This window comes from Neolamprologus multifasciatus, chromosome 9 (genome assembly GCF_963576455.1).
Source record: "Neolamprologus multifasciatus chromosome 9, fNeoMul1.2, whole genome shotgun sequence".
Lineage (NCBI taxonomy): Eukaryota > Metazoa > Chordata > Actinopteri > Cichliformes > Cichlidae > Neolamprologus > Neolamprologus multifasciatus.
The window spans coordinates 7,104,589-7,131,359 of NC_140447.1; the positions used below are offsets into that span (position 1 = coordinate 7,104,589).

The 26,771-nt window shown below is 40.3% G+C and overlaps 1 protein-coding gene across 5 annotated transcripts in view; it reads right to left on the bottom strand.

The window, feature by feature from the left end:
- Positions 1 to 20,898, bottom strand: part of svila (supervillin a) — a 62,239-nt gene extending 41,341 nt beyond the window's left edge. For 2 of the 5 annotated variants that reach the window (XM_085172249.1, XM_085172250.1), the window contains exons 1-5: positions 9,832 to 17,526; positions 4,129 to 4,192; positions 1,863 to 1,954; positions 241 to 304; positions 5 to 138 (exon numbers count right to left, since the gene is read on the bottom strand). In XM_085172249.1, coding sequence (XP_085028375.1) covers positions 5 to 138; positions 241 to 304; positions 1,863 to 1,954; positions 4,129 to 4,192; positions 9,832 to 9,889 — 412 coding nt within the window. In that variant the 5' untranslated portion in view covers positions 9,890 to 17,526. Of the gene's footprint in view, positions 1 to 4; positions 139 to 240; positions 305 to 1,862; positions 1,955 to 4,128; positions 4,193 to 9,831 lie in introns of all 5 variants that reach the window. The other 3 variants (XM_085172252.1, XM_085172248.1, XM_085172251.1) reach the window with 3 other exon arrangements.
- Between the last annotated feature and the right edge of the window lie 5,873 nt (positions 20,899 to 26,771).

Genomic DNA, 26,771 nt, shown 5'->3' on the forward strand with positions numbered 1-26,771 from the left:
TCACCAGCACAGGGGTCAGAGGCCCTAGTGTATCGTGGAGTGTCCTCCTCCAGAAGCCGGTTGGCCACCAAGGTAGGCAGCAGAGACGGATGTACTTCACCCTCTATACCCTCCAACCGCCGAGCGATGCGTTCCTTTCTAAGCACAGAAAGAAAGGGAAGAGTCATCTTTCCACATTATTATCCCATGTAGTATTATCTTTATTACTGTAGCATATTTATAGATGCATCATTATCTCACCTGTTCATTTCCAAGTCACTTGTGCTTGTGGTAATGCCCTCAAATAGTTTCCTCAATTCAGAGACTTAACAAAAATAAATAAATAAGCAATAAAATCAGTACAGAATAAGCAGATCTAATTAAATGTTTAATTGGTCTAAGACGACAAATTTTGGATAGATTTTGGCTCACAGGAAATATTTGTAGACATGCTTTGGTAATGTGTAATATGAAAACACACCATATTATCATAAAATCTTAGTTTGATTAAATCATTGATGTTATATGTTTAATGTTTCTGAATCATTTCCAAAATACTATTTTCCACTAATCGACACAGAAAATCTCACAATGTAGAAGCAAAACCAACTTATAATTTATGTTATTTAAAATAAAAATAAAAAAAAACAGAAAAACCCCCCATGAATAAACCCTCCTGAGACCACTGGTTTAAAAGCCCTTATGAACTCGGATGCGTCTTACTTCTATCAGTGGTCCAAGCTGGTTTGAGTCCACCCGTGAATCAATGAAATTACAAACACACACACACCCGTCTATATATAGACTATACAAGTCAATGTCAGCATAAAAACCAACAGGATCGTCTGCATCTTATAAGACAGGATTGCAACAAGGCCCAAAAACAGGAAAATTTCTAAAGGGGGAAAAAATTCTCAACTCATCAACGATAAAAGCTGGAAAGCACCTAAATCTGGCTGCCCAGACTTTGGTTATTTAAAATCTTACCAGAATCTATAGCGACAACAATATAACAATTACCAAACACCAATGATCCCCATCTAATGGAGCAGAATGGCAGAAACCTCCAAAACAAAGGTTTGCCAAGTTTCAAGGATCATTCTCAGGAAAGCTTCTGACATTTCACCATTTCACTTCAGAGATACTTCAGCCAAGCCAAAAACGTCTGCCTTTCATTTATTTACATAAAAAAAAGAAAAAACAAAGTTTTGCCTTTGTCACTGCAGAGCATTGTATTGTAAGAACTGCAGAGTAGGATGAAGCTGATCTGTGGAGTGATGGGTTCACCAAAGAAACAGCTGATTGTAATTATTTGTCACAACATAAAAAGATGGATCCATCCACCCACTTCTGCTCCTCTAATCCAGGATCACTGCAGCTTCTCTGTACTTTATTTTTAAGAAAAGGTATATTTCAAATATTCAACACGTATTCTCTAGTGAATGAAGAAAAATCGAAAATCGTATTCAAAATGTTTACTTTTGATTTGATTACTCACTATGTTACAAAAGTCCACAGAGTTTATACATGAGTCAGTTTATAAACAGCTAATCAAAAGAGTCTTTAAACTGTTATGTGCACATTCCAGTGTGAACCGCTACAGGATCTTTATTGGAACTTACATTTTGCATTAAATAAACCCTGTCAAGAAAACAAGTGCAGCATAATAACAGCAGTTCATACGTAACGTTTTGCAAAGCTGGGCCTTCTAGAAAAACTGGTTTTACACAAATCTTGACTTAATTCCAACCTGGCAAACAGGCTGCTGTTACACAACAGCAACTCTGAAAAACTGTGGGAACATTGACAACGTCAGAGTCTTTTTCAGCAAGAAATTAAAAAAAAATGTAAAAAAATAAATAAATAAAAATCAATTCACTCACCTTTGGGGAGATTGGCTAAGAGACTAACATCTATATCCTTGGTGCTTTTGGCTGGGTCGTCTTTTTCGTCACAGGAGAATTCTTTCTGGAAGCTGAGGGGTGCAGAAAAAATACCAACTCTTATTGAAACAGGGCTGAGCTGTGGGAAACTGGATTTGTTTACATTGTAAGCAGTTGTGAGGGGCTCACTGAATCAATCTGAATTTGATCAAACAAATCACTGAACTATTTGCTAGAAGCGTGGTCGGTTTGAGAGGTGGTCAAGAATCTAGTCAATCAGTCGGTGGATTGTGGATGAAGCTACAAAAGTATGCAATTAATCATCCGAACTGTGCATTTGGAAGTGAGACTGTAAATTTCATCAACCTCTCCATCTCCAAATATTTATCTAGATATTAGACATTTCTGACCCGTTAAAACCCTGAGCCTCGCAGATATGCAGCAAATTTCTCTCTCTCAAAAAAAACAAAAAACCCCAAAAACAACATATTGAAGTCATTTATGGATTTGATTCAAAACCACAAATTTGCAATAAAGCTATAAAAGAGCTGGCAGCAGATTACTGCTGTGAGGAAACAGTCAAGAACTGGGAAAACCCAACTCGCTTGAACTCTGTGGCTGCTGTGGACAAAAACCACAGAGTTGTGAACACCCTAATACACGCGTGCATGGTGGATCCTTTCTCATCACAACACAGGAACATCTCTTTTCATCACTACTTCTTCATCTTTAGACATGCTCACCATGCATGCAAAGTGCTTTCAAAACAAAACAACAAAATATTTTCAAAAAAATATTTTGGCACCAGATTTTGGGCATCAATGTGCCCAACAGTCTTATAAGTGTTGTGAAGGAAACTTCACAGATTAGAGTGTTAATAAGGAGGCCTGATGGTGTATTTGACAAACAGCCAACAACATTATTGAGCACAATCCTGCAAAGTTAGTTCCTCACCCGTCTTAAGTACTGTCTTGATAAAGAAATTTACATTAAAGAGAATATTTTTTAATGTGATTCATGTATGAGGAAGAGAACACAGGTGTGTATATGTGGAGCTCTGATCATAGAAAGAGAGAGAAAGAGGAGAGGGACACAGGAGAGACCACTGCGAAGGTTGCTTCTTAGTTCTAGAATGAAAAGAAAATAACATCTCCAAGAGAGCCAGAGCCACTTTGTTTATGTGCAGCAGTCTGTATCAGCAAGTGCGTGTATTGATGAACAAGTAAAGCAGTGTTGTGCAATGTCATTGTTCCTATTCTTTATTGTATAGCATGGGAAGAGTAAGCAAACAAAACATGGAAAAAGGAAAAAGATTATCCCGGTTGTGAGGTTGACTTACGGACTTGTAGTGAGAGGAACTCCTGATAATGGACAAGGTGCAACTCTTACAGTTCACTGTGCATTACCATCAGCAATTCTGCAGTATTCAAAGTCACTACTCTGCATACAGCACCGTGCATTGAGCTAAATTCTTCACTCTTTCTCGAGGCTTTTAAAGTGTTTCTTTGCACATTGGTTTGCTTTTTCACTCATTTTCAGCCCAGTCCTTCTACACGACCATCCCAAAGGAATGCTTGTTTGAGGCATTTAACACTGACCTAAGAATCATTCGAGCATAAAATGGGACCCAACTTAAGGGATAACCAGTGTGGGGTCTACAGATAACAGACAACTTAAAGAACGAGCTTAAATTATTTATTTAGACAATTTGTTACCATTAGCCTGTGGCAAAAGCGCATCATTCTTTTTAATTTCGTGACCTGAATCTAAATGTTCAAGATAGCACAAGCATAAAATAGCATTTTTGCAGGAACAAGGTGAGAGCTATTAGCTGAACACTTGACATATCCTAGCATGGCGTTGGTATGCCCTTTAAAAACAAGAAAAAGAAAATAAATCCAGCAAAGACCTAAAACAGGACCTGAGAGATGCATCTGGCCCTTTGGTTGATGGCTGTCAAAAAAACGCTCTTAAGGAAGGGAAACAGGAAGGAAAGGCTGAGGTATGCCAAACTATACAAGGACTGGATTGAAAACCTGAAGCAACTGATAAATACAAATTTGAAATTTTAGGTTTTAATTTTAGGTGATTAGAAATGGCTTCTATTTTCAGCATTACAATGATCCGAAACACATGACATACCTGACACAAACACAAGGAAACACTATCAGTCATGGATTTGAGGTCCCCTGCAGGAGCACAATGCCTGTTTGCTACATTTGTAAATAGCACTTTTACTTTTTAAAGGTCTTTTTGCACATCTTACCTCAATGCTCTCTTCTGTAGCAATCTGGGATTGCTTAGTTTAATGGGGTTCTCACTCCCAATTCCTGTGGACAGAAGAAAAGAGTAACATTTATTCATGTTCCACTGTCCATTAATTTCACTTTGAACCCGGGGTTGTGTCTTCAGATGAACAGATGATCAGAGCAGCTTAGGCATGTTAACGTGAAGCAGCTCTCTCTGCAGCTCCTTGGCACAGGACCACATTAATTAAGAGGCCTTCCACAGAGAAAACGAACAATGTGGAAAACAATCTACCTGCCCCACTGAATCATATTGCACAATAAGTCATTGTTGCATTCATATTCAGACACACTGTCTCCTTCTTAAGCATCAGTCTATGTGTTGTGCATGAGGTCATACATCAGAGCGTTTGACGGCCTGTGTACAGTGCAGTTTCACCACAAATCAAAGTTGCAGTGCAGATGGGATCATTGTCACTGGGTAGCATTTCTACACTGCACCCTCCAGGAATACAGAGAGCACAGATAGTTTCCTCAGCCCTCAGAAGCATACTGTGTGATAAAACATACACAATCCAACTTTCTACAGTCTGGTGTGTATTAGGAAGAAAAATCAAGTCGGTAAACACGGGAACAATGTGGTATAAACGCCCATCCCACCAAAATGGGGCATTAGTGGGTATTAAACATCACAACAGTCTCATGAGGAACCCAAGTTGTGCAACACATCCCTGTAGGGAACATCTATGCTTGCTATTTGCTCTAAACCTCAAACGTGCGGTTCTTGCTGCACTTGGACCTCTGAGTAGCGAGAGCTGTGCAATTTCGGGAGAAACATGTGGTCCCACTTCCATCCCCTCCGAGTTCACCTCAAGGTCAAATCCCCCCCCCATTAAACTTGCCCACTGCTCCACCCAAACCCCTAACATCTCCCCAGTGGCTACCCACCCCAAACTAACCCCCGCCCCTCCTTTCCCCATTCCAGATCTGTTAGTCCCTGTTAAAGATGTTTGGGTTGATGCTTTCAATCCCTCCTACTTAAGCAAAACATCATCTGAGACATTTGAGAAGAAAGGAGGCCTATTTGGAGAAGGTGGTGTGCGGGTATGGATTTAGGGGTAGTTGAGTATTGTTTCAGCTGGATGGAATAGGGCTGCTGAAACACAGTGAGCCTTGAATGATAATCTTATTCATCAGAGTTGACTGCGTTTTCTTTTGACCAGAGTCCAAAAGATTAAGTCAACATCATTCAAGCAGGTATAAAGTCTCTTTACTGATCACACATAGATGAAGTTTAGGTTTTATACAAGCTTAATTGCAACTTAATCTTTGGCAGTAACAGACTAGGTCATTTTTAATTTAGTTGTGCTCTTTGGGTCAAAGTGTTTTCATCATTCCATTTTTCCCCCCGAGATTCAGATCTAGAACTGATATCCTGGTTTTCTCCTGTAAAAAGCTGAATCCATTGCTCCCTCATGACTACGATGCTCCCTCCACCGTGCTTCACACTTGAAACGGTAACACATTTGTGTTCGGTGGTTTCCTCCTTTCAAACAGTATTTTTTTTATTAAAGCTTAGCCATATGTCTAATTCATCTTGTATATGTTTTTTGGTATGCACCAATAGCACTATTATTCAGTATTTTTTAAATTACAGTTGTTGAGATTTCAATTAGCAATAGAAAATGAGACAGTCCTGAATTAAGCTTCTCACAACTTTGAGTTAAAGTGGCGATCGTGGCTCAAGAGTTGAGAGTTCGCCTTGTAATCGGAAGGTTGCCGGTTCGAGCCCCAGCTCGGACAGTCTCTGTCGTTGTGTCCTTGGGCAAGACACTTCATCTACCGCCTACTGGTGATGGCCAGAAGGGCCGATGGCGCGATATGGCAGCCTCGCTTCTGTCAGTCTCCCCCAGGGCAGCTGTGGCTACAACTGTAGCTTGTCTCCACCAGTGTGTGAATGTGTGTGTGAATGGGTGGATGACTGGGTGTGTAAAGCGCTTTGGGGGGACTAGTAAAAGCGCTATACAAATACAGGCCATTTAAAGCTATAAATAAATGCAACAGAGAGTTATCTGCACAATGGAATGACCACTATTGACCAAATGTCAGCTACAAAGCAATACGCGATATTGATGATACACGAAGCAGTATCACTTAACATGTGGATGACTTTACAAATGTAGCCTTCTTTAAAAAAGTAGTGTTGAATATTAGACTGCTGTACTGGAGGGCAGCCTTCCAGCTCTGGTCCAGATGCCAAACTAAACAAGTGAAGGCTAGGTTGAGCTCCACACACCACAGCTAACAGCCATGGTGGAGACAATTGAGAGAAGTGAAAGACAACATTTATCCAGAGCTAACAATTACAACTCCTCATAATTTAAGTGAAATCGAAACCTTTGTTATTGGTAAAAAGCCAACGTGTGTCTTATATCCCACTGCTTGTTCAAGAAGCATAAATAAGGAAAGAAAGTGATCGTTTACCCTTTCTCCACAACTAATGCTATCTTTTACATAACCATACTAAATTGATACAAATTGTTGGGTGTCTGAATACAGACTGCCACGGCCACAGCAACCACAAGATTACTTTAAAAACATCCACAATATTGTATCGCCATTTCATCTTTCTGTACTGTGACACCCACATGGAGCCATGAATGCCAGGTTAAAGGAGGTGAAGTCTGATGAAATCTAAAGATGTCTAATGCTGTTAATTTAATGAGTAAACTGGAAATACATGAGAATAAAGGAGTTAATTTACTAACATTTGGATAAGAAATAGTAATAATAAAAAATAATCAGGCTTGTTCGAAGGCATTTTTGAGGCTCAAAATGTGGTTTTAGTGCCAGGGCTACAGTTGGGTTATGGTTAGGTATAAGGTAAGGGTCAGACATTAATTTTTCATGGCTAGAGTAAGCAGCTAGAGAAAGCATTGTCAATTAGATGTCCTCACTAAGATATGAAAGTGTGTGTGTGTGTGTGTTTTATGAACCACACCGGTTTCAGTACTCGTCCACCTTACCCCAATTGTTCTTGGCATCATTCATGCTTTCCAGATGTCTATAATGTAAGTGGTCAGTGGATTTAAATGTTTAGGAATAACAAAACTGAAAAATATCTTAATTTCCATTTAAATTATAGTGTGAAACAAAACCAGATGTAAAGTTTAACTAGCTGCTTTTGCAAAAAATAACCCGCGCTTTCTTACCCTTGGGGGCAGCAGTCTTATGCTATTGTGAAGTCTCAGACTTAATTCTTCACAAACCAGACCTGTACTCCTTTTACACCTCATATACTCTATATGTTGTGGCATGTGGTCCATCAGGAGTGACACCACCCTCCACCACCATCCCCACGGTTCCCAGAAAGGGCCTCAATTCATTCGTCATTCCAGACACAGGCATAAAAACCTCCACAAAGATCACAGATGTCGCACAGCCTTTGATGCTGGCTGTAATCTACAGAAACACTATGGCTGCTATAGCCGCAAGGGAATACGCCAGGAATTCCTCAGCACCGTGCCCCGTGTGTGTCGACGAGGCTGTAAAGGCAGCTTGATGCTGATAAAACATGAGGATAAAATCATTTCACGATCCAGTGGAGTGTCATTGAGGTTCTGAAGTGTACAAGCCTTTTATGTGATGGTATCAAAGGTTGTTGTATAACACTGTCTGTTAACAAAGAAGCTAAGTTAACTCTGGGAAGGCTCTGATAAACTTGACAGTAACATGAGGCTAAAGCTCCATGTCTTAACCCACAATACACCCAGTGTGGCAGCCAAAGAGGCATCAGTGGCTGACCATATGTCTAATTTACAATCCAGGATTAACTTTGATTCCTGGGATTACAGCAGGCCCAAAAGTAACCACCCTTTATCTGTATGAATTACATCACACCTGAAGTGCCTGACATTTAAGTCTCAACACCCCCCCTACCAATTTTCCAGTTGCCCACCGATTCTGTGTGCTGGGAGGCTCAAGCTGCAACTAAAGCCTCCACACTAACAGGAGCTTAAGAATTATGGCATTGAGGGAAAAAAAAAACAGATGGAGAGACAGAAATTAGGTGAGGCCACTGCTACCAAACAGTGCCACAATAAGCCAATTAGGTCTTAAACACTAGTATTAATGTTTATAAAAGCAGTTCAGCTGCAAAGTCTGAATGAAAGCGTACTTCTACAACCTAAACTCCTCAAACAAGCTTCAAAGCACATCCTCCGAACGAACAACACAAGACTATTCTGTATGCTCACATAAAAGCCTGACACTGAGGGCCACCTGCTGCAGATTCACATCCATCTTAACACAGACAAGCAGATCTAAACACTCAGGTGTCAGTTAGAAAATATAATGAGATGCATTCAGACAAACACAGGTATCAACTAGTGGCCAATCAGTGGGTGTATAAACAGGGGTGAAGGAAAGAATGCAAAAACTAACGTAGACCTCAACTGATAATATTAATCTGTGATGCCACATTGTCTCTAACGCTGAGTACTGACAGGTACAAACATGTCAGTACTTCTCACATGTTTGTACCTGTCAGGACGTCAACAACTGCTTCTGATATACACAATATGACATTTATATATTACAAAGACATGAATAATTGGGTCATTTAGAGCAGTAGACCAAGCTTTGCCTTCTATTCAAACCTTTCGAATTCAAAATTGTTGATTAATGATTGACATGAAATCATTCATTGCTGCTAAAGTTTGTCTTTAAATACCATCGTTCTGCAGTTTAAAGTCCATGATACAAGTTTTAAGGAGGTTGTCGTTTTGAAATGGCTTTTCACTGAAGGCTGTTCTTGTCCAGTTCACAAATTTCGTCTGAAAGAGCTAACCTTAAACAAGAAACTCAAGTTGAGCAGTGAAGTTGCAGTGTGCCCTCTGTTGGTCAACCTATGCAATGACCCTTTCATTTTTCAGCTTTTATAAATGACAATACTGACAGATCAGACACTACTAGCTTCTCTGACAATTCGCTGTTATATATGAGGGACATGTGTAGTGAAAACATTTAGTCAAATAAATTGTGTCAAGTACAAAAATATGTTGAAAGTAGATATTTCTGCAACACCCCATGTCTTGCTTAAAAATAGTTACTTTGTCCTGATTACCAGGTTCTCCTTTTTTTCCCTGCACATGGAGACCGTCTTTAACAGCTTACTGAGCTCAGCTATTCACTGCTCTCTTATGACACAGTGCTTAAGTGCTGTGCAACAGATCATATCCATACAGCATCTCTGTGTCTATCTATCTATCTCTATCTATATTTCTCTATATCTATCTCTGTATCTAGACTGAAAAAAAAGAAAAACTACTGAATACTCCTAATGACCCAAATGTTCCAAAGTCAGTAAATTTTGTTTAATTCAGTGCAAAACCATATACACCTTCACAACACATCCATAAAACTACTTTTTCAAACGCCCAAGTACCTATTTAGCCTTGAAATAGCTTCCTACATAAAACAGCCCCCTGCAGTATTAAGAATCCCTCATCTTTACATAGTGTCCTTGGAGGCTACAGCTGCAGTGCAAGGACAGCTGGCTGGAAAGCAGGACAGTGAGCAGAGAGGAAGGGAGTCTGCGGTTTGTTGCCTGCCAACTTCTACGAGCTTAGAGTCCCAACAGCCCAAACCAGAGTAACCTGTCCCCAAGCTCTCTGCCTGAGCTACAAAATCTGAGCTGCAGAGCCCTAAGTCACTGCACTTACCTTGGCTGCAGAACTTGACGTGACTCAGGTAATTCGAGATCCATGGATTCCGGTACATTTTGGCAACAGAGTCAGGTGAGAGTTTAAGACAGAAAAGAAGTGAAAGACACGGGAAGACAGAACAGCTGACCGAGAAGTGATGCAGCTACAAAAGTACTCCGTCAGTGCCCCGGGACAGGCAGAGAGGGAGGGAGAGGTGAGTCAGGTAGTATTAGAGAGAAGCAGGATAGAGGGAGGGAGGGGGAGAGAGAAAGATGTCCCAGCCGCAGTACCAGCATAAGCAGTGGTGGTCCTGACAGGCAAACAGAGGAGTGCTCAAGCTTTTGCTGCACTACACCTCTTCTCAGATTCACTCCTCTGCTCTGGCTCCTCTCACCAACCAATGTGGACTAACCGGTGCCCGCAATAACAACAACCTGCAGGTCTAAAAGCTGCTCAGCATGGGCTAAGCTCATTAGCCAAGGGAGCAAAATTAGGCCCCTTCTCTACTGCAGACTGGAGCAAAGTGTCCTGCATGCTTCAGAGTGAGCCTCAGAGAAGAGAATGAGAGAGAGAGAAAAAAAAAAAAAAAAAACTGTGCATGCACGAGAGAGAGAGATAGTTATGCGAGTCCCACGAGAGCACTGCCTTCCCTTGGCTCACACACTCGAGTGGGATGCCAAAGAAACCGGTGCAGAGCGTCAGAAAAGGGAGGGAAGAGAAATAGTGCGGGGTCTGGAGAACGAGAGTGGAAATAATGAGGGCAGGAAGAGAAGACGAGAAAGTTCAAATGACCCTCTCAGTCTGATGAGAAATTCCAGTCATCTCTCAGCAGGGACAAAATAAAAGGAACAGCATGGAGCTAGGCAGAAAAAAAAAAGGGAAGGGCAAAGAGAAGGTACGAAAGAAAGAGCGAAACAAAGTCAGGAAAAGAACGAAGGAGCGTGCGAGCTGTAATGGGGGAAACAGAAATGTGTCTGCTCGTGAATAATGTTACCATTACACCAACAGTTTGCTTCTTCCTAGAACTACTAAGAGGTGCAAGGGGAAGAGAACAAGGTTGATTTATTGATATCCCCACAATTCTCCTTTTAACACACTAATCAAACGTGTTTGTGTGACTCAAGCCCACATAAACCAATGTTACACAGTGAGTCACGGCATGTAGAAACCCATTCTATTCTATTGTATGAATATGCTTTACGTGATTGCCAAGAACAAGACAAATGTGCTTGCAAACTCACACCTCACCTATACGTCAATGTGACAACGACATGCTTATCACTGTAGTGAGAGGGCACTACAGGGAGGCTGGCACAGTGCCTGATGGTGCCTTTAAGAAGATACTGTGGGGGAAAAAAGTGATGCATCTTATCTTTCTGCAGCACACAGAGAGAAAGCTGTCAGCGCCAAACACACAGCAGTCAACATAAAGCAGATCTTTTGGATGGAACCAGCCACAAATGTCAGTTTCTCAATTCAGTGGCTGAAAGGTGACAAAGGGGGGGAAAAAATAAAAACCACCTTCTTTAAAATATATGCATCTCAATGGAGCTCTTTTAAACTTCCTGCAAATCTAGACTAGGTTATTGGACTGTATCGAAAGCACAAACATGCATCCAGGATATCAGACCATAACATTTGTCAAAGAACATAAATCAGCCTTTTTCCACCACCTTGGACTATAAAGGTGTGCTAAGATGTAACAGGACTGTCTGACGATGGTGTGTAAACTGTAGCGGTGGCATGTCTGGATCCCTCTCCAGGATGAGCTCATCTGGCTCAGCGTGTGAGTAGCGCACATGCACACATCCATCACAGAGCTGCCAGTTCACACCGTGGCTGAGTGGGTGGAGGAAGCGCTACCTGCACGCAACGCTCAAAGTGTTACTTTCAATGTCAGTGGTTTCTCAGACTGAGAGACACCTGACAACTGATGCAGTGTATTCATAAAATGAATGAGTTTGCATATAAGTGAATTTTACCTAAGGAGATAAAGGAGCTAGAGGAGCTAGAGGACACCGATATTATCAGCCAAAGCTGGCCGTTAGCCGATCTTTAGCTACTGCTGATAAATGGGAATTTCAAAACGCAAGAAACACCCATCGACAATATTATGAGTGTTGCTGTTTAACTAGAGGCCACTCTGCAACTTCCCTGTTCAAGTGAGATTTCAGGTCCTAAGTTTCAATTAACCCTCAGCTTTCTGCCTTTTACATATCAGTGGGCTTTTCATGCACTCTCAAAGCTTTGACATGGCATGACCAAAAAGACCTACTTCAGTAACAGGGTATGAAGGCTGGAGATATACTTTAGATAAACTTTGCAATGATTCGTGCTGAAAAACAAATTATTTAACCATCAATGGTCTGAGGATGTTTTTATCAGAAGAATACGTTAACAGAAACATCGTCTTTTAGTCTCATCCACTCACCGTGGGTCTGCTTACAGCATCAGGCAGTTATCCGTTTCCATCCACCATTCAGCGTTTACAAATGCGTGCAACCAAAGCCTGCTTAAATCTGATTAATCACCAATATCACTCAATATTGTCCTTGCCTACAGTCTCTGTATGTTCATATCTGTTTACAGAAGTTAAGGTCAGAGGATTTGAATAATTAACCAAAATCCTCTTTAAGCAACTTCTCAATAAATTGTTGAAAACATGCAGAAATTAATTTAATTTGCACTTTTAATTTAAGTCAACCAGCCTCTTTAATTATGTTCATTTAGCCATTTGTCTTGCCATTAATGTCAACATATCCCCCCCCCCCCAAAAAAAAGAAAAACAAACAAACAAACAAACAAACAAAACCACATACACACCACCCACACATATTTCTAAATGTGTGTGGCAACTGTACTAATGAAGAAGAAAAACTTTTACCTCCCATCTGGATGTCTGGCTTGTATGTAATGTTTGATTTTGACTCATCGGCTTTAGGAATGACATCAGTTCAACAAAACCACTAGACTGTTTCTGCCCTGTTATTACCAATCATGAGTCTTCAGTGCCAAGGTTGGGCAAGACTTTACAGGTTGCTGCAATAATGCACTGTTCTTGTTTTCTTCGTCTTTGTGGTGGATAATCAGATTTTACTTGGCAGGATTACAGGATGATGCAGTACTATATAAACAAGCGCACACTAAATAATTTTAAAAGAAAAAGATTTTTAAAAACTATTTCATCAAATATGGGGAATGTGAACATCAAACAAATCAGCTGACCTAAGCCTGCTACTGATTACCTAATTTAAAAATCAATGTGTTTAAGCTTAATTTCACTGTGTTTACTTCTTTTAAACTCTTTTTAAATCCATGTTATAATGAAACAGAAAACAATTCCCATTTACTCTCCTTAGAAACTCTGTGGGAGCTTGCGTTTGCTCCTGTAAATGCTCACATGCAGACTATAAACCAGCCTAAAACACGTAAACGAATGGTTGAATAGAGACCAAACACTGGAACAAATGGCAGTGAACATAGAAATTTAAGACATCTTTGCTGTCACACAGAAAAACATTGACGCCCATGATGAGGGTATGTAACTTTCTGACTACAACTGTGTTTCTATTGAACGAGAGCTTTTTGAGGAAACCACTAAAGTATCAAAACTCATCTATTAAATGAGAGAAGTGAGAATTGGTTCTGATGGTCAAAGCTTAGGGATGATGGGTTTATGCCAAAATAAGCATGCATTCAGTGTGAGTGCAAAGCTTTTGTTATGGTCAGAGATTGTGACAGCTCAATACTGACGCTTGGGAGTAAATAATTCACAGTATTTTTTTCTTTAAGGTCAAGTATTAAAATAAGTTGAATTGTCACATGCAGTCATTCTGCTAGTTTGCGTTCAATTAAAGCCTAAGCAATAAAAACCGAAAACAACTAAATTGTCAGCTAATCAATTCATAGCTTAAGCCATGAAAACAAATGAAATGTAACTAGCATGAAAAGAAAAAGTAGCTTAACTGTTAAAGTTATGAAAGTAATATTTCAGATGAAGCTGCATTACCCAAGATACTTTAAATATGTACTACAAACAGTGTCATTTGGTACGTAAGCAGTCGGTTGTTAAAATGCGAGGATGTATGGGTAGGTTAAGGCGTTAAACACTGTGAGAAAGACACTTTACGTTTTTGAAGTTTAGCATGACTGAGAGTGAAGACGTTTGTGCTTAATATCATAATAGCAGAGACACACCTAACCACTCATCATTCCCCAGATGTTCACATTCAAGGTGGACGTTGTTTCAGTCTGGACAAGCTCACATGTGCAGCCAGTCATGGGGTCATTATTAGATAAACACTTCCAGATAGGACATGTTTGCACTTAGAATGACCCCCTGTGTGGAGAGGCATCACAACGTGTTTGCGAGGAGAGAAGTTCCTAATGGCTGCATCACATTCCCGGTTGCAAAACCTCTCTGAAGACAGAGAATGTGGAGAAAGAGGGAAAAGAGCGAGTTTTTCCAAGGCACTCTCTTTCTCTGGGCTCTTTTGCAGCGCTCCTAGAAATAAAGTCCAGATTTATAGCATCCCCGAGGAAAGATATCTGTTTGTCTGGCCAGAGAGCGGTGCACGGTTCCAGTGCATGTGGCCATGCTGTCTCTGCAGATACATAACAGAGCTCAAACCCTAGCATCACAGTCATAAATTCCATATAGGGGGGCTGCCAAATGAAAGGTAAAGATATTCATATGCACACGTGAAGGGAGTTAAAGGAGGGGAGGCTGAGGATAAAACTCCATTTGCCATGTTGTTAAATGTCTTTTACTGGGCATGATGGGTTTTCAGTATGACGCAAACAGATTCTTCTAGGTGCCCTTTGACCTTCAAATAGTGTGTTAAGACAGAAGGTTTTTGCAACATGTCACTGACAACTTGATCTCAACATAGAGCGATTACTTTAAAAGAGGTTTGGTTCCTCTCCCAGTCTGGATGCTGAATTTATTGGAGGTTTTTGAACTTATGACTACTTTAATTTGGACCATTTGAAATGATCAGACGAACTTCACACTCATGAACTGATGCCAATATCCCCATCTCCATGATCACTAATTTTTTGTTCTTATAAATGTAACCCCACAGTGATTCTGGGTCTGCTGACCCTTCTTAGAACAGCTCTGTATCTAAAATAAAACGCCAAAACCACCCAAATATGATAAAACAAGGTTTAAAGTCTTCTCTTCAACTAAAACACAGGAGTGCCTAGAAATGTTATATTTTATAATATATATAAAAGACACAGCTACTGTCCCATCATGGCTTCTGGACTCATTTTGCATCATTAACATTAGCCTCACGTCAGTTTTATGGAGAAGTAGGGCTGTGCCATTTCATAGCATCTGCACACATTTCTATGCAATATGAAAATGTCACATTGTTAGGTCATTGCTACAGAAATGTCTCGCATCCAAGTTCCATAGTATGAGCAAGAAGACAAGCCGGACATGTCTGAGTGTGAGAGCTCCATGTCCCCTCTGTTTATGATTTACTTCCTAAAAAGGGAGGTACTTGAACGACCTTCAACAAGGTATAGTATTTTCAACATATGCAGATATTTAAAAAATAATAATTGTGATGCAACTTTGAAGCTAGGCTGTCTACCCGATCCAGAAGTGAAAATAGTTAGACCAGATGGTGGTGTACCAATTTATCATCCAATGCTAGCACGCTTAGCGAGTTACATTCATAAATTGTATAGAAGTGACAACTGCTCCCTAAAGGTGGGTGGGTTGTGTGAAATAAAAGGACTGAACTGAAGAACCGTTTCTAAACATTTTTCACCCAATAAAAAAGCCCAACATATGTATTCCTATTAAAAGGGCTAGTGTTAACATAAGTTGGCTGGCTGACTCAAATATGAGACTTTATGGGATGCCTGAGCTCTGAAAAGCCGTTCAGGTCAGATATATCAGACCTCAAACTTCAAAAGACGTTCCTGGACAAGATCTTAAAACTTTGTTATCAACTTGCTTTCTGAATGGTGAAACTTTACAGTTATACTGAAAATAGATCCTGCAACGCTGACCTTCTCTGGCAATAGTGCTCTATTAACCCCCAGAAACCCCCCACAAACACCTCAGCATAGCTTTCCCTGAATAACACAGATAAGAGGTCTTAAGCAGACTTCATTGTCTCTGAAGTGCTCCAGCAACTCAACTCTAGGCCCAACACAGAGCTAAAACATGAGCTAACTAATGTTCTAATATTGTATTACTTTTTAGAGGGACGGAGGTGGAAAATAAATTACCTTAATTTCCCATAAAACCATTAGAAAAATGTCATCCCTTATTTTTGTTAATCTTGTTTATTTTTTCCTCTGCATTTTGGTTTTTAATTATCTTTGTTTAAACAAACAAACAAATTAATTAATAAATAAAAAGATGAGTGAAAAAGAAATACTCAGTGCATCATGGGTAGCCCCCAGGAGCCTTGATCCATTGCAGTGTAACTCAGGGAGGTTTTGGGGTCACCTGATCTAGCCCTAACTATAAGCTTTATCAAAGGGGGCCTGAAAGCTGAAGGCTCTGCCTCCCATTGTACTTTTCCATGCCATAGGAATTACATGTACGGCAGCAGTCTGAGAGCAAAGTGCTCTACTGGGGTGATACGGTGAGATAAGATAACGCCTGATTATTTAAGACCTTATATGCGAGGAGAAGGATTTTAGATTTAATTCTGATTTTTAACAAGGAGCCAATGTAGAGAAGCCAGTATAGACAACACGCTTTCCATACCTGTAACTGCAATTAGGATTAATATGTAATTATATAAGCCATCTGTTCCTCAATGATTATGTGACCCACGAGGCATGTGATGCACCTGCAAAGCTGAAACAAGTCTAAACTACCCGATTCCAACTGAGCCCTGGGGAAACATCTATACCAGTCAGCATGCGTACACACATACACACGTACACGCGTCCGCACACACAGCTTTGAGCTCTTAAATAAACACGTGTGTGCTTTAGAGTGATAAACACTGCACATCTGGTGAGAGGAGAGAGCGCTACAGAACCAAGATTCTTTATCAACTCTGCTTGCCAGAGAATTTGTTTCCACCCTCAAGTGCCACGGACACCTTCCCAGGAACTGTCATCCTGGAGGATGGGAACGCTTAAGGGTATGGAGATACTGGAGGAAAGCTCATGTCTCGAACCAGAGTGAGGCGAGCCAGCAGAGTGGAGGCTGCCACTGGTAAAGGGAACCAAATGTAGCTACAATGATCAGTGCCTGGCAAGATACATTATTTCCAGAGTTAAGAGCTGGAAACTCAGTGAACTGGCTTGGTAGTCCAGCTCTGCTATGTCCGAATAAACATTATCAATGGCACAGGTACTCAGCTAAGAGCACTGAAATACCTAAATAAACTCAACTATTTTGCTAAATAGTCTCTCCTAACAGTGATCGTCATGTCTTGGCCAGCAAAAGCAGACGTGGCAAGTCAGCCCCCGTGTTTGACTTCTACATGGTGATTTAAAAAAAAAAAAAGAACAACGCTTTACCTTGAAAGCATTTCAAGCACGGATGCAAAGTCCCAACTTTTTCCAGATTCATTAAGATTGGCAGATACATGAAGCATAAAGGTATCTGCCAATACCAAGTGCAGATCCAATAGTAGGGTTACATTCATTTTTATATCTCTGAGGAAGAGAATCGATCGAACTTTTTATAACAGAATGTAAAAAATAAATACATCCAAAAAATATATACCATTACTGGAATTTATTAGAAAATGTTAGAGAGTAACAGGGTTAAGTTAAAGTTAAATGAAGACGTTTAAAAACAAACAAACAAACAACAAAAAAAACATGTCCGAGGTTTTCATCAACTTGCTTGACAACAGTTTGCAGTCCAGTTAAAAACTATTGCAAACATTCAAAGAAAAGTTATTGCACATGTCAAATATTTCCGCTGGTCCTTTGCTACAAACTTCCTGCATTCCTCCATTATGTGTTAGCTTCCCTGCTAGCAACCTGCACACTTTTGGAGTAAACAGAAAATATGATAACAGAGTCCAGCCCCACTGACTGGCTCAGTGGGCTCACTGATCCGATCATATGAGCCAGGATCGCAAAGATATCGGATCAATCCGTCCCTAGTTTACAGAACATAGGGAATTATGTCTTCTCTTAGTGTCAAACCTGATGATTCCAGTTTTTCAACATTCACATCAGTTTAAGATGAGTTCTTGAGCTTCATTAACATATAGACTTGTGGATAGACTGTCAATACAGTGCTGGCAGTACAGTAGAGTTAGTTCACCCTCACTTTACATCATCTCATCTACTAAATCCAACACCACAGCTCAATGCTGCAGCTAACACTTAATGTTTCAAGATAATAATAGATAATAGACTTCATGCAAGAAAACTAGCCAAAATGGGACATGGATTCAATGACACAATCTGATTTGAACATTTGAACCACACACAACTGCAACAAAAATCACAAATGACTTGCTTTCAGTTGGAGCACAAGTCCAAAACCAAAATTTGAGGTCAGTGCCAAGGACAAATACTTTACCTCCTACATGCTATTACTTGCGCTCCATAAATCACCATTAGTAAGATATCAGACCCAGAGCTTGCGGTTTTAAAATAAAAGAAAAGCTGTCATGTAGGAGTAAAAATGAACAAGAGTCACCACAAGGGATCACAAAGACTAATAAGCCTTCTGCAAGACTCTGGCTGCTACATAAAGAATGGTGTATATGCATCTAAGTGGCTTCACAGCAAAAAAGAAAACAAGCTTTCGGCACCACCCAACTTTCTAATCTCTCCAAATTATGCATATTGTCCTTTTTTAAGTGTCTCTTTCTGAAGTATCTGTGGCTCGTTAAATTTTCTATGTACTTCCTTACAAAAAGTCCAGGATTCCAGAACCTTGTGAGATGTTACAGAGACGTGGTTAAAAAAAAAAATGCTAGCATAAACACAAATCCAGAGGACTTTCCCCAAATGACTGCACCAAATTTCAATCCTTTGCACCATAGACAATATACAACATGGACTAGGCTCGCGGTTCCATAAAGTGAAGCCAGTGCCGAAGTGCCTTCAATAAGCATTCTTATAAAAACCAGTAGGGGGCGACTGCTCTGGTTACAAAAAGAATTGTACAGTCTGTGGATCGCTCACTCTGTGAGCCCAGCAAACACTTCCCTGATGATTTTATGGGCTCAATCATACTGAAGGAAGGTCAGTTAGTAAATTTTGGTCAGGAGGATTCGCGCCTGGTAAGTCTTCACTAACCAACTGGTGCTAAGCCCATCCTTTAGATGCAATCTATGCATTTTGATTATCCAGTGTTTGACTAAAACATTAAAAAGGTAGAAATACTTTTTGTGCTGTGCCAACACAGCTTTGTTACATGGACACATTAGCACAGTGATAACTCAGTGTTTAAAAAGTTTTTAAAGTCACAGAAAGATCGGAAGGAGCTATAACCAAGCCACAGGAAGCCAGTGTACTCCTAGTGGCATTTTACACAATTTCATCATCACTTTCCTTAAAAATATTCAATGGCTAATCAAACAATGGAAAGGTAAAGCTATGACCTGTGAAGCCAAGTGTCATGCTGATCCAGTGACAAGGCAAAGTATGTCAAGCGAAGGAACCTTACAGGGTTAAAGGCTGATCTGTGATGACAGAACAGTAAACAAAACAAAGCTTAAGCTATTCTAAGTACTATTTAATACATCAGTCCTGTGGTTTAGTGAAACCCGGCTAATGACAAGAGGATGTCCAGGCTAAAATAAAGCTGTGAACAACACTAACCCTTCATAAAGGCTCGTCCTGTTCCTTAAATAAAGGTCCAAGTCAAATTTATCCTGTCCTCTGATAGAACAGCACAGGACCTAACTCTCCATCCTGACAGATAAACCAGCAATCAGATCCTGAACTCAAGTCGCTGGAAGGAAATGATAGACAATCACACTGCCTCAATTTCTCCAGATGAGAGAACACATACATTAATACTCTCTCTCTCTCTCACACACATACGCGCACACACACATACGCTTCCTGGATTAGGTGCTTTGGATCTCAGCCAGTGAAATCATAGAAAGTCTGACATCACGACAAACAGCTGAGAAAAGTAAACGACAGTCAACCACTGACAATGTGTAACCAAAGACGGTCACAACGTCACCGCTCTGCTTTCCCTTCTTCCTCAAAGTCGGAAACCAGATCAGACCTCAGCCAATTAAGTGACTGTGAACCAGGGCTCGTGTATTTTTGGAGCAGAGGTAAAAATAACTCCCTTTGCTCTGGGTTTTCTGACTAAATGATGTATACAGAAGTGTTTGTATATGAAGCCTGAATATTTCATTCCAAATAGTTTGGGTGTTTTCTTTATTTTGTTTAATAAACAAAGTAAATAAATGTTTTCCTCCATGAAAATTATTTTTAAGAAAGACTTCCTCACACACCACCTGCAGGCAGTTTGACTGTAGCTGGCTCAAGAACACTGCTAAAGCCCGTCATGAGTAATAATTAAAGATGGGGTTTGTATAAACGGAAAAGCTTGTGTAAAATGTTTTGTGTGTGTTGCCCTGTTAGGCAGGGCTCTATTTCTGTCTGTGTGTCCTGACGGAGCGAGAGCAGGTGCAGCACAATGAGCAACTGTAGTCTCCCCAACCAGTCACTCACCACTGAATGAATCACACATGGAGGAGCTCACCAGCCTCCCAGATTCCAAATCTCACTCAGGCCATTCGTTTGCTTGAAACGTACACAGATGAAACAAATCACTGAATAACTCCCACCCGACATATTTTCTACAAAAAAAATCATAGATAAAATATGCAACAAGTAGCTGTTAAAAGAAGGCATGTAAAGACTGGTGCAATTTAAAGCTGTTAAAGTTGAGAAACATTCAAATACAGCAGCTTATTATCAAAGCCTCTGTATTATAATCTGAAATGTATTTCAACGACACCACTTAAAAATGACATTTTAGAACAGCAAGTCTGAAAAAATATGGTGTTGATGGGAAACAATCTCAAAATCATCTAATATTTGGCTGCATTATTAAAAAAAAATTTTTTTTAAAGTAACTTAAGCACATTATTTCACTAGCCGTAGAGAACATACCTTGATAATGCAGGTAATCAAAGAGCCAATGATCCTTAGTAAGTGTTTCTGGTGGATACAGAAGTCTTTCCAGGATATTGGGGTCTAACAGTTGCCTTGTGGAAGGTCAGCGCTCTGGAGGCTTGTGGGATAGGACTACTGGGACATAAAGATAGACTGACAGGCCCAGATACCCCCCACCCACCTTCTATCTACAAGCCTCCTTTAGCAACGCATGTGCGGTGGCCAGATCTACAGCAGGCGTGAACACGAGAGGTGGGTAGGTGGGTGACAAATTTAGAACGGTGCTTTCCCAGTCCAACAGCGGCAGGCCAGATCAATCAAATGATGAAAATCACAAGTACTAGTCATGAGGCCAATTAAACCGAGGACAGTGGGAAGTCAAATCAAAGGAAAACGCTGCACTCAAAAACTGTAATCGAAATTTGCATTTATAAACTTGGGATGAATTTAGGAACTTAAAAGCTCATAGTTGTAGTAAGGACTGATTTGACCATCCCAAACCTGAATTAGCTTTTTAAAAAAAAAAAAAAAAAAAAAAAAAAAAAAACCTAAACAAAAAGGTTATGGACTGCTGTCATGACACTCCTCTAAAATGTATTGATAAAATTTTGAATTCATTGCTCACTGTGAAAACAAAGCAGCTGCTTTATAAACTTTATAAATAAAGGACCATTTACCATTTTAGAGTTACTGAGTGTGCTTTGCAGTTTATCTTTGCTTCTATTAAACTTCTTTAAGGTCAGATGCAATCGTTGCAGGAACTGAATTCAATCTGTTCCCTTTGAATAATGTGGTTCATGCACAGTTCACAACAACCAGTCTGTCTTCAGAAGAACAGATTTAGAGTCTTTATGAGAAAGGGCATCTTTACAACCCTCATCACTTTAACTGGAACATCCAACTCCAAGTAGCTCTTGGAGAAATTGTAAGCACGTATTCTTTTGAGCGTAAAGAAAAAAAAAGATTAATGCAGTAAGTGCTCACACACACACACACACACACACACACACACACACTGTATTTTCTTATGGTAACTAAGATAAGACCCAAGTTTTAAAAAATAAATAAAAACCTGACAGAAAATCCGGAGTTATTAGCCAAATTAGTTTGTGACTTTGATAAACATCAGTTATCTATGCAGGAATTTGCTGATTCCAAAACATTCCCACTTAATAGTACTATTAATAATAGTTAATAGTACCACTCCTCTTACAGACAGTATAGTACTGCAGAGGTCAACTGTATGGAATAGTTGGGAGTTGTTCTTCCTTGCTTGCGCCTTGGGCATAAAATTAACTTGCTTTTAATGGAAAGTGTCTAAAAATAAACTCATTGGCAAAACTGGTTTAAGAACTTTGACATTGAGGTTCTGACAGCACTCAATCTCCCTAAAATAGACCTCTGCTGGTCTCTTGGATCAATTTCAGCTGTCAGGCCAGTAATCCTTCCAGTGTACACAAACTAAACAGACAAATGCATTTGCATAAAAAAGCTCAGGTCATCTTACTGGTCTCCAAACACATAAACCATGGACTTAGTAATGAGCTTAGGTCTGTAAACAGTCTGTTCAAGAAGCAGAGAAAGCTTCATCTTTCTATTACACCTTCTTTTCAGTCCGTCCACTCTTTGGACAGACTTAGAGGAAGGAAGGAACTCAAAGACTCAAAGATAAGGGTGGGGGCTCTGCAACGCACAATGTGACAGGCAGCCTCATGTAGTAGGTAGGCAGAGAAAACATTACATGTCTTTTGGGTTTTTTTTAATAATAATAATTATAACAATATTAATAACAACAACTATTATTATACATATTTTGGTGTACAAAATCAGAGACAAATACTTCCACTGTGGTTTGAAGCTTTACAGCAAACAGCACCATCTAGTGCTGGTCATGCAGCATAACCACAGTATAAATACAGGCCTCAGTAGCTTTCTAATTCCTGACATCACCTCATTCTCCAGAATTTCTGGCTTGTTTATGGCTGTGTGAAAAGGTAAACTGTAAAAGTAATTTAAAGTTTTTTCAGCTGGTATAAAAAGCAGCTGTGGGCACAGGGCCAAGCTTTGAGCTTCTGTAGTATTGTGCTCTGAGCTTTGAGAGCGATGGGGTTCAGCTGCTCCAGAGCTAATTAGCAGAGCAAAGCAGTTGGAGAAACATTAGCTCTTCCAAAGCCAGCAGAAAACTGTGGGAGCAAATGTGATTTCAATTTAGCCCCTTGTTAAGTCAGAACTGAATGCTGATTGCAAACATGCCCCGACCACACTGAACTGTCAGCAAAACAGAAAAATCAGGGCAAAAAGTCCACTCCTGTTTTTCCATAAACAGTTGAAGACAGACCACAACAATGCCCCAGGATGCAGAAAAACTGGAACTATGAGCACTATTAAACCCTCTCCCCTCATTGGCTGATGTCCTTTGATGAGGATCAGCCATGCAGGCAGTCTGAGCATAGTCAGCAGCTCCTGTTTTAAAGGAAGATTCTGGAATCAGCACAATCAAATCCAAGACCATGATTCTCAGCTGGAAGAGGGTGGAGTGTCTACTCTGGGTCAAAGACAAGTTACTGTCCTACATGAGGGACTTTAGGTGTCTTGTCCACAAGTCTGCAAGACTGACAGATTGGGGCAGCTGAACAGATCTGTTGTGGTGAAAAGAGCTGAGTATAAAAGAAATTAACATTCCTACTCTCACCTATGGTCCCGAGCTATGGATAGTGATCAAAAGAATGAGGTTGCGGATACAAGCAGCGGAAAGGAGTCTCCTTCGAAGAGTGGCTGGGCTCGGCCTTACAGATAGAAGCTCAGTCATTCAAGGGGGACTTTAAGCACAGTAGCTCCTCCACATCGAAAGGAGCCAGTTGAAGTGGTTTGGGCATCAAGCCTTCTGGACGCCTTTTAGGTGAGGTATTGTGGGCATGTCCTACAACAGTTACAACTGTAGAAACAAGATGTTTCGTGTTGTTGCCAGTTGAATTTCTCAGTTGCTCCTGTTACCCTTGTTGTTAAGAGCAAAGCTCTGACCCATGCCAAGCTCAAGAAATATCATGTCTCAATGTGATGCTGGAAAACAAATTCTCTAATGCATTCATTACTTCTATATAACATTGATGAAGGGCATTTCTTCTTGTCATAGATCATTTTGCAGAATCCCTGTAACAGGTTTTATGCACAAAACCAAAGCATTAAGCAAAAATATGTGTTTAAATAAACCTGGATGATCGTTTAAATCTTTAGGAGAAGAGTTGCATGGAGATAACATGTAAACAGTCACAAGAAATAAACCGCAAATAAATAAACTAACTAAAGAATCAACTGTTTTCCATGACTGAATATAGGAAAGAAAAGTCACTGTCTCACTTTTGTAATGAGCAAATATAACAAGTCAATAAAATGAGAACAACCACCAAAAGCTGGATCTCCCAAATGTTTGCTAATTTTCCAGAAAAGTGACAAGTTTCAAAATCTATTTTAACCTAGACGTCTAGCTTTTAAATACATAACATCCAGTGAATTCATCTAAAACATTAACTGAATAAAAAGTACACCAAATATTTTGCAACCAAATGCTCCATCTACAAAAATTAAGTGGGTGGACATGCACTATTCACATGTTCAGTAACACAGCAAAACTTCAAACCTCACCTCGATTTTGCTGCTTGTTTATGCCCATCAGAGCCCAGCTTGAACCTTCATTCAACACAGCTCTGTTCTCTCAAACTGCACAGTAAGCATCCAGATGAGTGGGCACACTCAAAGTTTCTTTCTCTTGTTAAACAGTTCAGTCTCTACTTTCAGCTTCTAGTGCAATGTGCATTAGGTCCAGACCTTCCATGAGCACCTTATACTGCAGCACAAGATTTCAAGGTGTCACTCAGTGGCCATAAATAGTCAGTCAAAGAGCTGATAAGAGCTTCAAAGAGGGCAGATAAAGGAGTTAGAGGGTCAAACAAAAAGGAAAAAAGTGGGGGTAAAAAAAGATGTGACTGATTAAAAGTAAAAATTGCAAAGAAAAGCAAAGAGATGACCATAAAAAGATGCATTTTCCCCCCGAAGCTGTATTAACACAGCAGACATCTTATCTTGACAGCACCGTCGATGACAGTTCCAGGCCCTCTGCTCCCTCTGTGTCTATCAGCTGTACTCCAGTCTTCTCTCCCCATCTCGCCTTCATCATCCTACACTGCCACTGACCTACATGTCTACTTGGCAGCAGCAGAAATGACATTACACTAACCAGACCCCTCTTTCACCAAAGCCTGCCGCTTGGGCCCCCAGTTAGACTAACAGGCTTTCAAAGGACATTAATGGGCGGATATGTCCAACACAAAAGCAATCATACAGCTCAAATGGGACAAAAATGAAAAAAAAAGAGAGCAGCTAAAACTAGTAAATGATTGGCCAGAGCATGATGAGTGGGCTGTACCTTTCATAGCTCCCCTGCTTCCAGTTTTTCTTTATGAACAGATTGTCTCCAGGAAAAATATCCAGTCCGAAGAAAACGAAAGAAGCAGGACAGAGACCGTGTCAGACTGTCAGAAGGTTAGGACTGGACGGACTAGTGTGGAATCAAATGGTGGCTCACCAGTAGGGAAGGGATCACTATGAAACCAGTCAGGGGAAGTACAACCAGGAGTGTGTGCCTGACATCATGCTGGTGATAAACAGAAATGGGAATCTGTCCTAATCAGCTCCAACAAAGAACGAGAATTAAATGGGGGGGGGGGGGGGGGGGGGGGGGGACCAAGTCACCCGGCAAAGATAGGAAGGGGAGGAATCCCTTTCCATTCCTTCCAGCGGCCCTGATGACTCAAACAGGGGAACAATAAACCAGAAAAAGCAACAGCTCAGAGGCCACTACTTTCCCATATGGCCGCAGCCCAACAGCCATAAGCAACAAACGCAGGCACAAGCAGGATTCAGGTTCTACGTTACATGTTGTGGCAGTGTTTAGCAGGTCTAAAAATATGAATCTTAATAATCTTCAGTCCTTAGTTACTAACTAAGCTAACCACATAAAGCCAATAAGTGAGACCTGAATAGACTGTTTGCTTTCAAAGAAGTTTCTGAAGTTTTGAGATTTACTAACATTTTACAGCTTATGAAAAGCAATCATGGAAGCAAAGGTTATGGAAGCTTCAGCTCTGCCTTAGATTCCCAAATACTTTTTGTGAAGACTTTTATAAGCTGTTGCCTACTTGGAAAATCAGCAGAATAACCTAAACCCACGTTATCTTAGGATGAGTGAAAACCCTGTGTTGTTGGTCCTCTGGATGCCACCCAACCACCTTATGACGCAAGGACTCAAAAGATCAGCTGTGAAAAAAGTAATAACCAGAGAGCCTCAGAAACAGAGTACTGAATTTTAAATGTGATCACAAGCATCTTTTACATTATCCTGAACTTTAAAAAATAAAATAAAATCTGTAGAAGTGAAAAATAAAAACAAAATATCGCTTCTTCCATAAGTGTAGCTGTCAGTTTAAAGAGCATGGTGTTAGTAATCATCAAAGTCTTACAAAGTTAGCAATCAGCAGACATAAACGAACATTTTTTATTTGGACCTTCGGTTTGGTCTTCAATGCAGTGTCATCTGTCTATGTTAAGGTTGAATGCTCCACTTTCACTGGGCGGAGAACAGAAGGTTTAGCAGCTGCCTGCTGCTTGGAACAGAAAGCGAACCAAACAGCGAGCAACGGGAGCAGCAAACCCAAATAACTCTGACTTAAGAGCATCAAGGGAGAATGATTATTGTGAAAAAAAGTGCTGTAACCATCTCAGACTAAGCTGACAAACAGCCCAAGTAAAGACTGGTTTAGGGCAATTAAACAACAAGAGAGTGTGTAGATGTGGAAAGGAAAACAAAT